The sequence below is a fragment of the Urocitellus parryii genome, chromosome X (assembly GCF_045843805.1).
Source record: "Urocitellus parryii isolate mUroPar1 chromosome X, mUroPar1.hap1, whole genome shotgun sequence".
In the NCBI taxonomy this organism is placed as follows: Eukaryota; Metazoa; Chordata; class Mammalia; order Rodentia; family Sciuridae; genus Urocitellus; species Urocitellus parryii.
The window spans coordinates 32379880-32392285 of record NC_135547.1 but is presented as its reverse complement, the minus strand read 5'-3'; the positions used below and the strand labels follow the sequence as shown (position 1 = coordinate 32392285).

The following is a 12406-nucleotide window of genomic DNA, read 5'->3' as shown; positions in this document are numbered from 1 at the left end:
CTTAGCTTCACCCATGGGGCTGTAGCAAGACACACCCATGCACGAGACACCAACCACATTTCTGTGATTGAGCACCTCAGCACCCAGCCGGGGAGTGTGACCCAGTCACATGCAAGGTTGGTTTCCCACACTACCCTGTTTCAATTTTGCCTTTTTTTGAGATTGTACATAAGTGAGATCATATAGTACTTTTCCTTGATACAGTACTTTCTCATTTAGCATAAAGTATATGTAAGTGACTATACACAGTATTTTTTCTTTCATACAGTACTTTCTCATTTAGCATAAAGCCTTCCAAGTTCTTCCATGTTGTTGCAAACAGCAGTATCCCCTTTTTTAAGAATAGATATTAATTCCTTTATCCATTTGTCCATTAAAATTTGTTCCCAAATCTTGGCTATTTTGAGTAACGCTGAAATGAACATGGGCATAAATATTTCTCAAAAGGTGTTGATTTCATTTTCTTTGGACATATACCCAACAGAGGGATAGCTGAGTCAAGATAATTCTATATTAGTTTTTTTAAGGAAGTGCCATACTGTTTTCTACAATGGCTGTACTAAAGTCCATACCCACCAGCAGTGTACAAGGGTTACCTTATATTTATATCCTTGCCAGAAGTTGTTACCTTTTTTCTTTCTGATAATAGCCATTGTAACAGGTGTGATGTGATATTGGTTTTAATTTGCATTTTTCTGATGATTAGTAATGCTGACCAACTTTTCATGTTGGCCAGTTGAATGTCATCTTCAGAAAAAATATCTACTTAGTTCCTTTTATCCATTTTTAAACCATGTGTTTTTTAGTAAGTTTTATGAGTTCCTTATTTTTTTTAGATATTAACCTTTATCATATGTATAGTTTGCTAATATTTTCTCCCACAGGGCCTCACACATGCTGTGCAAATACTCTAAAGGCAAGCTATGTCCTAAGGCTTTAATAAATTTTATTTCGAGACAGGGCCTCACTAATTCACCCAGGCTGGCCTTGAACTTGTGACCATCTTGCCTCAGCCTCACAGGTAGCTAGAACTACTGACATGAGCCACCACAGCTAGCCAGAAGTTTCTTATGTGGGTCCAACTTCTTAATTTTTGCTTCTGCTGCCTGAACTTTTGATGTGGTATTCAAATCACTGCCAGGGTCAATATCAAAGAGTTTTTCCCCTACATTTTCTTCTAGGTGTTTTATTCTTTTAGATCTTAAGTTCATTTAAAGCATTTAATTCATTTTTAATTTATTTTTGTGTATGGATTAAGGGTCCAGTTTTATTCTTTTTTTCAGTTTTTTTTCAGTTTTATTCTTTTATATGTGGATATCCAGTTTTCTCAGTGCCATTTATCATCTAAATATTGATAATTTGTTTTTTATATCAATATTGGCCATAATTTATTTATATATATATATATATATATATATATATATATATACACACACACACACACACACACACACACACACATACACTAAATACTGGTGATTGTGAGCATACTTGTTCTATTGTTACTTAAGGAACAATTCTTAAATTTTACCACTGCTAGTGCTGCACTGCTGGTAAGTTTCTATCATTAAATACGAGTTATTTTTTTTACTCTTAAAATATTCATTAACTTTTCAAACACTTCAGCATTTATTTTAGCACTTTCTTATGAGATCTCTTAATATAATACATCTTAGGAATAACCTTCATATTGTACCATCCCCGTGCTGAAATAAAATGTTCTTATTCAGAAAGGGTTATTTTTTCATATTCCCAAATTTATTAGTTTTATTTTATTTAGAATTTAAAATCGACCCATAAGTTATATATGCATACAAGTCATATTTTTCTCAGGTTTTGATGTCTAAATTATGCAGCATCATAAAACTAGATGGGTACCCATCACTTTTTAGTGTTCTGGATCCAGTTATTTATAATCAGAATCATCTGTTTCTTTCGAAGGTATTTGTAATCAGAATGATCTGTTATTTCAAATGGGATCTTATTTATGATAAGAAAGGCCATAAAAGACTGAAATCAAGTCACTGTGTTAAAAACTGAGAATTATAAGACTAGTTCCCTGTATCTCACCAGGCTTAGCTCACGTTACCATTCAATTACCTTGCCATCTACAAAGGTCCTAACTTAGAATTCAAAGGTATAAAGACACTTTCCTTTTATAAAGTTGTCTAATTATTTAGTCAGACTCTATGTTAAATCTAGGCTAAAAATTCATTATTTGTTTTTGTTTCTGCTTTGTTTTTGTTTTGGGATTTGTTTTGTTTTGTTTTGTTTTGATCAAGAAAGCAATTATAATGTGAAGGCTTTCTAACATAAAACTTTCTAAAGAAAGCCTGCAATTTGAAAGAACAATGATTTATTGGGCAAGATGCAAAAAGCACTACTATAAAAGAAAAAACTTTCACAATTGAACTTCAAAGAAAAAAACTGCTGCTCATCAAAAGATACAAATTTTAAAAAATGGGAGAGCAAGCCCACAGATTGAAAGAATACTCATAGTATATACCTAAATATCCAGGATAAGTTGAAATCTTTTAAAAAATCAAAATAAAACATCCACCCATTTTTAAATGGGTAAAAGAATTGTAGTATGCCAATTTTAGATTTTTTGGACATATACTGAGGAATGGGATAGGATGGTGGTTCCATCCCTGGTATTTTAGGGATCTCCCTACGGCTTTCCTGAGTGCTTATATTGGTCTGTAGTCCCACCAGCAATGTACAGATGTTCCTTTCTGCCTTCGGACTCTCCAGCATTTATTGTTGTTCATACTCTTGATCATTGCATTTTGATTAACCAGTCAAATACAAATTAATAGATAAATAAAAGGAAGTCTAGTAGAGTAGAAGGAGAATGGGAAAGGGGAGGGAGGACAGGAGGGGAAAGGGGGGAATCATGAACTCAAATCAATTTCCATGCAAGTATGACTTTGTCAGGATGAACCCAATACTATATATAACCATAAAGCTCTAATAATAATAAAAAATAAAAACAAATTTAAAAGGAAAAGCAGATTCAAGGAAGAATTGAACATAAGCTTCTAAAAGAGTCCAAATACCTAATAAACATAAAAATACACTCATGTTATTACATATGAGAAAAATGCAGAGTAAAACTATGAGTAACCACTACACACTCTGATAATGGCTAAAATTTAAATGAGAATAACAATAGCAAGAATTGGTAACATGTAAATGTCTACCCTAGATACCAACAATTCCACTCCTGGTATATAGCTAAAGAAAATGAGTGTGTATGTGCATATGCCAAAAAAAAAAGACTATACAAGAATGTTAATAATGGTTTCGTTTATAATTTCCAAATACTAGATGTAACATAAATAATTGATCAACAGGAAAATGGATTAAGTTGTGGTATATTTTAAAATGGAATATTATACAACAATAAGAAAGAATGTACTACTGACACATGCAGCAATGAAATCAATATCTCCTCATCTACTCCTCCTTTATCTTTTTACCCAACATGGTCACACATCATCCCTGTTATGATTTTATTTTCTGTATCTTTGAGAAAGTCTATCTTAGAGCTCCTACAAAGCTCAGTATCCCACCTTTGCTCAGATGATATTACCACTTCAACAAACAAGTACCTTTTATATATTTCTTTAATGTGATTATTAGATAAAAATGCATTCTGTGGTATTTGCCAGATAACAGTGACCTTATTTATGCTACATTCCTATCTCAACCTTTCCCATCTTATCTTTCTTTTATAATACACCTGCATTTAAAGTACCTCACAATTCAGAAACACAAACACAGTCACACATCACTTAATGATGGAGATATATTCTGTGAAATGCATCACTGGGTGATTTTGTCATTGTATTCACAACATAGTTTGTATTTACACAAAACTAGCCGCTATAAGTCAATCATTTGACATAGCCTCTTGATGCAATCAAGAGTCATGGTAAACAGATTATGTGTGAGTTGGCTGACAGCATAACAATATACTATTTTATAGTATACTTTAAATATGAGAAGTAGTGCACTTCAAACTAATAAGTACAGTACATTCATAAACCAGTAAATTTGTCATTTACTATAATTATCAAGTACCTTATTCCATGCATAATTGTGCTGTACTTTTTTTGGGGGGAGGGTACTAGGGATAGAATGCAGGGGCACTCAACCACTGAGCCACATCCCCAGCCCTATTTTGTATTTATTTAAAGCCAGGGTCTCACTGAATTTCTTAGTGCCTCGCTTTTGCTGAGGCTGGCTTTGAACTTTTGATCCTCCTGCCTCAGCCTCCCAAGCCACTGGGATTATAGACATGTGCTACCGTGCCCGGTGTATGTGTTGTACTTTTATACAACAGGCAGAACAATCGGTATACTTATACCAGCATCACCAAAAATGTGAGCAATGAATTGTTCTATAATGTTAGGATGGCTACATCATTAGACAATAAGAATTTTTAGCTCCGTTATAATTCTATGAAACTTCTGTTGTATATGCAGTCTATTGATGGAAATGGCATTATGTGGTATATGAATAAACAATATTTTTACATAATTTAAATCCCACATTTACATTTCAATAATACTAGCACTTATATATCACTCCCTCATACACTCTCTACACAAACACACACACACACACACACACACATACCCAAAGTTACACTTATTTAATTTTCACAACATTCTTGCAGTATAGGTACTATTTTTGACCCCATTTCAAAGATGAGAAATTTGAGGTACAGAACATTAAGAAACTTCCTGGGGCTGGGGTTGTGGCTCGGTGGTAGAGCTCTTGCCTAGCATGCATGAGGCACTGGGTTCAATCCCTGGAACCACATAAAAATAAAAACAAATAAAATAAAGGTATTTAAAAAAAACTTCCTGAAGCCTTACATTGCTCATAAGCAGCAGAGCCAGAACACAGACAATTCAAACATACTATTTTAAATAGCTCATCCAAACTGTACAATCAATTATCAAGAATAAGAGAAATTCCTTTACTTCTGAAAAACAAGGTTATAGGTTTTTTTTTTAAAAAAAGAATATACTAGACAAATTAACAAGATAAATATAAATAATCCAATAAAAAGAAGAAACAAATGTGAAGAAATAATTTTAAAAGGTAGATATTTAACATTTTATCTCAATGTTTATGTTTCTTTAAACCATGAATTTAAAATTTTAAATTGATGTAGGAAGTTCTAAATGTCTCATAGGAATTCCATGAGATGCATTTAACTGGATTTTTAGTAACAGAAATGTACATGCAATCACAGGACAATCCTATTTTAAAATAGGTTGGTGGAGACTTTTCTTAAATTATAGATACCTATAGTTATTCACAGATATGCTTTTAAAACTGAAAGTTCAGATCAATATCTCCACTGACTGTATTCTAGGGGTTCACAATTTATACCAATTGTGTTTTCTAGTTATATTCTCTATTTTTCATTAGCTCCAGACATAGTCACTAACATCCCCTTCATTCTATTTCTTTATTTCTCAATCATGCTGTTATTCATTCATACAGCAAATGCTTCTTATTCTATTCTAGGTATTTAACAAATATTCATTGAGTATAGATAGGACAGACATTATATAAATAAGGTAACTTGTTTCCATAAATATACCGGTTATGAAGTATTGCAGCAACCAATTCCCCTCTATGCAGATGATCCATCACCTCTAAAAGTTGGATAATGACCTGTTCAGAAGGAAAAGAAGCCAATATTTATTATGAAAGTCAATACTATAACTTCCAAAATTTGCTATTTTTAATGTTTTCGTATATTTCGAGGTTAATTTAAAGGCAAAATGTGTGTTCTGGTACCTAATGCCCATATTACATCTTACAAAAATTAAGAAACTCATTCCATCAGAATGGCAATTATCAACAGTAAATATTGGTGAGGATGTGGGGAAAAGGTTCACTCATACTTTGCTGGTAGGACTGCAAGTTGGTGCAACCACTATGAAAAGCAGTATGAAGATTCCTTAGAATGGTGACCATCATATTCCACCATCCTTGTTACTCCCCTACCCCCTCCCTTTCCCTCCCACCCCTCTTCCCTATCTTGAATTCATATGAAGACTTGAATTGCATGTCAACATACTTAATATAAAAACAGAAATACAAAAAGCATGGTACTTATGTGTATTAAGAATTATAATGTAAATAATAATAATAATAATAATAATACCCCCCTAGATTAGGTAGAGGGAAGTGAAAGGAGGGGAAGGAAAAGGATGTGGGGATAAGAAAAATAGTAGAATGAAACAGACATTATTACTGTATGTATATATGTGACTGTATGACCAATGTGATTCTACAATATGTATACTCAGAAAAATTAGAAATTATATCCCATCTATGTATGATACATCAAAGTATATAAGTGCAGTCTACTGTCATGTATAACTATTAAAACAAATAATAATAATAATAATAATAAAAGAAAACTTAGAATGGAATCACTGTTGGCATATACCCAAAGGACTTAAAATCAGCATACTATAGAGACAGGGCCACATCAATGTTTACAGCAGCTCAATTCACAATAGCTAAGATATGGAACCAACCTAGGTGCTCTTCAACAGATGGATGGATAAAGAAAATGTGGTATATATACACAATGGATTATTACTCAGCCATAAAGAAAACTGAATTTATGGCATTTGCCAGGAAATTGATGGAACTAGAAACTATCATACTGAGTGAAATAAACCAACCCCAAAGAAATCGAAGGCTGAATGTTCTCCCTGATATGTAGATGCTGACACACAAAAATGGAGGGGAAGGGAAGAATAGAAGTTCATTGAATTAGACAAAGGGTAAGGAAGGGAAGGGAGGGGGTGAGGAAAAGGAAAGACAGTAGAATGGATCAGACATAACTTTCCTATACTCATATATGAATACACGACTAGTGAAACTCCACATGATGTTCAACCACAAGAATGGGATCCAAATTGGAATGAGTTATACTCCATGTACATACTATGTCAAAATACACCCTACTGTCTTGTATATCTAAAAACAAGAAATAAAAGACGACATAGACACTTACAATTATAACTAAATTAGAAGCTGCTTTTGCTAAAAGCACTATGTATTGGGCCTGCAGATGCCCAATGGATAAATAAAAGCAGGAAAAAATGTTAAAAAAAGAAACTTAATCTTTTATAAAAGCAAAATAGTCTATATATGATTCACTCAATTGTGCATCATTAATAGAATGACTAAATTTCATGTAAAGTCATTAATTAACAAGTATCCATGGAAATTCAACCAAGTATAGAGGAAGTTAGATTAAACAAAGAAACAGAAGGCCTGAGGAGTCTGGAAAGCTGGATTAGACAAGAGAAATTACCAGGAAAGAATTGAGGCAACTATTTGCCAAGTAGATACAAAAACAACACTAATTTTCTTGTTACCAGGGAGACATGGGGAGGTCTGAAAAGCCCAAAAATGGAGGCCACAATTTTAGAAGTAGATGCACAAAATACAGACTAGAAAGTTATAATATGTTATATCCTTAAAGACATAAAATAGTGAGCAATAATGTTATTTTTCTTCGCCTGGACAGAATTGGTGGTTGTTTTTATGGGAAAAGAGCAGGTGAGTGTTGGTAAACTGACCTGTATAAAATATATTTCTTTCCAGCAATACCAATAAATTGCATTGCAAAGGTAAAGTATATTTTATATATTTATCCTATTTATTTCAAGTATACCAGGAAGCAAATGTATATTTTACTTAACTATTCCTCGTAAATAAAATCAACTTCTATTGGTAAGATAAAAATATATTAAATGCAATTATTTCATTCATAAAACTGTTTGCTATAAAGCTATGCAGACTTCAAATAATTAAGTAAGCCAGGGGGATTCTTCATTATCTCCAGCCCTTACTTTAAGGAAAAGTAGTAGAAGGAGAGAAAGTACTCTTATTTGGGGGGTCTCCATAACTCTAAAAAGGAAATAAATGCAATGACAATATAGAATTCATATTTATTTGAGCTATCATATCTGATTATAATCCTGTTATTATAAGAAATCAGGTAGCCAAACAAAATGAAAATTTTTAAAGCATCTTGAAATTTACTGACCTTAGATTGCCCTTTCAAAAAAGGCTTAATTGGGACTGGGGATGTGGCTCAAGTGGTAATGCACTCATCTGGCATGTGTGGGGCGCTGGGTTCGATCCTCAGCACCACATAAAAAATAAAATAAAGATGTTGTGTCCACTGAAAACTGAGAAATAAATATTAAAAACTTTCTCTCTCTTTCTCCTATCTTTAAAAAAAGGCTTAAGTGATGAGAGAATTTTGACACAGTGAGAACTTTATTTTTAGAGAGAGAGAAAGAGAGAGAGAGAATTTTTAATATTTATTTTTTAGTTTTCGGAGGACACAACATCTTTGTTGGTATGTGGTGCTGAGGATCGAACCCGGGCCGCACGCATGCCAGGCGAGCGCGCTACCGCTTGAGCCACATCCCCAGCCCCTTTTTATTTTCTTTAGTATTCACATTTAGGAAATATGGAAAAGGGGAAAACCAACTATATCGAGATTACTACTAGGAATCTAATAATATAAAATTAAGTAATCCATATTCGGTTTCACTAACTGAATCTAGCATGAAGCATATATTCCCAAACTTAGGCATGCAAACTTTCTCTTAATCTCTGCTATGTTTTATGTCTCTCTAAATGTGTTATGGTGGAAACTTGATCCCCAATATGGCAATGATGGAAGCTGGGGTCTAATAGGAGGTATTTGGCCTAAGGGGGCATGGCACCACCCTCATGAATGGATTAATGTCATTATTGTGGGAGTGGGTTCCTTATAAAAGGACAAGTTTGTCCATCTTTTACACATATGTATTCATTCTCATTCTCTCCCCCCCTCCCTCCCTCCCTCCCTCTCTCTCTCTCCCTCCCTCCCTCCCTCCCTCCCTCCCTCCCTCCCTCCCTCTTCCCCCTCCCCCTCCACTCCACCTTCCACCAAAGGATGATGCAGCAAAAATGCCCTTATCAGATGCTGGCCCCTTGATCTTGGTCCTTCTGCCTACTGAATGAACTAGGAAGAATAAACTTCTTTCTTTATAAATTTGCCAGTCTCAGGTATTTTGTTACAGTAGCACAAAATAGATGTTTGGGGAAAAAAATCCAACATATGAGAATGGGCCACCAAAAACAGAGTTGGCATAAAACCTAAGAAATAGGCAGGATTGCACCAGGTGCAATTTTTGGAAACTTATAGACAGAAGCATTTCTTAGGCAGCAGCAAGGCATTTGTATTCCCATACCTCAAGGTAGGTGGAAGGGGGTTAGTTTATATGCTAAGATAGACCAAGGTGAGCCATACCCAACTGGAATGCATCTGGCCTTCCTCAAAAACTATTAACATGTTCAACATCAGTTATGAAATACTCCCAGCATCAGTGGCTAGCACAACTCACTTAGCTAACAATTTTAATGACTCATTTTGTCCTATAGGGCTTGGGATGCATGTCTGGGTCACTTAGCATGCAAAATGGCAATTACAACCAAGATGGATGTAGTCATGTCAAACTGGATCAAACTGGATCCCTACAATAGACCTATGCAATTTCCTTGTTTCAACTAATACTCCTGCTGCACCTGGATCTCTAAGACTTGGGCTGTCCCTCTGAAACTTTCCAGATAGCAAAACTTCTAGTCTCCTGAACAGTAGGATATGGGGTGGTAGGACATGGGACTCCAGCCACTTACTATGAAGACTTCTAACAAATAAACCATGTTTCAAACTCATGACATATTCCTATTTCCCAGAGTTGGTGACTCCAAGTTTTGAGATATTAAGAATTTTATTGCAAGAATTAGTTGGCCTTTCTTACACTTTCATGTAAAATGAGATATTGAAATGGTAACTTCTTTGCTCTAAGTAAAAATTAGTTTGAACTTCACATGACTCAATGCTTCAACTTCTGTTCTTTTTGTGTTCATGAGTTTTTCCATTTTCTTATTCTCACTTTAATGGAATTAAGAAGGGAAAATAAGTAAACACATATAAACAAATTTAAGTGGGATTTAACTTAAACCAATTTAAAAACCAGATTATTAAATATATGCATATATTTATATAAAATAGTATGTATACAATATATAAAAATAAAAATATTTTTATATATTAAATAGATTGATCAAGTATATAGATAGATAGAGATATTTGAACATTCATACTGGCCTCAATATGGGGGTTGATTAGAAAGAAAAGTATGAACACCAGTTAAGAAACTACTTCCAGAGTCAAGGTATGAGCTAAGAGCCCAGACAAGGACTATGGGACAGGCAAAGGAGAATTAGTATTTACTGACTAAAAGATCACTGACAAATATTACAGGGTTAAGGAGACATCAAAGATAAAATCATAAAATCTATTTAGGTAATGGGGATGATATCAAATAACAGGATATAGAGAGGAAGGAAAAACATTGAAAGGAGAATAAAATTTGATGTAGATATATTTAATCTAACAAAGGACACACTAGGCAGTCAAGTGATGAGATTGGGAAGTATTATCAAGAGTGTTTTTGCCCTGAGAAGGCAGAATTCCAATGAAACAGAGGGAGACACTATAGCAAGAAAGAGATAGGGAGAATAGGTAATGAAAAAATTAAGGGAATTATGAGATAAAAAGCTAAGAATTAATCTAATCCTCCTAATTCTAGATAGGGAAGAGGGGTGGGAGGGAAAGGGAGGGGGAAGGGGATTAGCAAGGATGGTGGAATGTGATGGTCATCATACAAAATACATGTATGAAAATTTGAATTTGGGGCCAACATTCCTTATTTACATACAGAGAGATGAAAAATCTTGGTATATATGTGTACTAAGAATTGTAATGCAAAAAAAAGAGTACATGTATAGTGGCATAAGTTGGCATGAACATACTTTATATACAGAGATATGAAAAATTGTGCTCTATATGTGTAATAAGGATTGTAATGCATTCCACTGTTGTGTATTTAATAAATAAATTTTTAAAAAAAGCTAAAGAAGAGTAGTTTAAAATTATCCAACAGTTTCAAGTTTAGCTGAGACCAAGTAAGGTACAGCTACTTGACTTGACAATTATAAATGAGTAGTGACCTTTTTAAAAGAGTAGTTTCAGTATCAATAAGGAGGAATCACAATAGTGTTTTGAAAAAATAAATCATAAATTTTTTCAAGCTCTTGTGAGAAATTCAAATACAAAAATTTTATTGTAAGTATGGACGTTCAAATGACTAAAGGAAAAAATGATTAAATAAATTATTGAGGGACAACTGGATAACCTTTGCTTTGTTGTTTGTTTGGTTTTTAAAAAAGGATTTTTTTATTTTTAAAGGCATAAGGTAGTATATTACTTTCCTTCTCACCTTAAAACAAATTCCTAAAGGATTTTTTACTTAAAGGTCAAAAATATGAATCTAAAATAATACCCAAAGAAAACTCAAATGAATTTTTTATAATTATCCTGTAGAGAAGGCTAACAAGCACTCCAAAACCAGAAATCTAATTACAGAAAATCTAAATGTCTATACTTCAAATATATCAAAATCCAAAAGAAATTGATAAACTAGGAAATAATGTTCACAATATACATGATAAACAAAGGGCTAATACTTTTAATTTACACACAAATTAATTAGTAAAAACAATAAAAGTGAGCACATAATATAAAAAAGAAGCACATAAATGAAATACACATAATTTTGAAATAAATAAATCCTATCTAAATGAAAGCACTGTGTTCATCTATGAAATACATACAAACAGACACACACATACACACAAAGTCTGTTTATATCTTTTATTTCTGAGAGGAATATGGGTTAGGGGAAAATGTGTACTTTTCATTGTATATTTTCTATACAAATTATTTTGAAATTAATAAAAGAAAGAGGATATGGCAGAAGAAATAAGGAGTGGCCATGAAAGAGAAAACTTAAGAAGGTATGGTATCCTAGAAGACAAAATAAAGTGTTATATGAAGAAAGGCATAAATGAGTTGCATAGCATGTGTGAGGCACTGGGTTCGATTCTCAGCACCACATAAAAATAAAATAAATAAAATAAAGTTAATATAAAAAAAGAAAGGAGTAAATGAGTGTGTCCGATGGTGCTGAGAGATTAAGAATTGAGAAATGACAATTCACTTTGGTTATATAGGGACCACTATAGATCTTGTTAAAAGTACAATGTATCAAAATGCATTCTACTATCACGTATAACTAATTAGAACAAATTAATTTTTTTAAAAAAGTGGGTTATGTGGAATGACAAAGAAGAAGGATGACTAAGGTTGGTCCAAGAATGAATGAGAGGGGAGCTGGGGATGTGGCTCAAGCGGTAGCGCGCTCGCCTGGCATGCGTGCGGCCCGGGTTCGAT

The 12406-nt window shown here is 33.5% G+C and overlaps 1 protein-coding gene across 1 annotated transcript in view; it reads right to left on the bottom strand.

Annotated features, from left to right (window-relative positions):
* Klhl13 (kelch like family member 13) overlaps positions 1–12406 on the bottom strand; it is a 178271-nt gene that overhangs the window by 107509 nt on the left and 58356 nt on the right. The window contains exon 2 of the mRNA XM_026413623.2: positions 5624–5697. Coding sequence (XP_026269408.1) covers positions 5624–5673 — 50 coding nt within the window. The 5' untranslated portion in view covers positions 5674–5697. The remainder of the gene's footprint in view (positions 1–5623; positions 5698–12406) is intronic.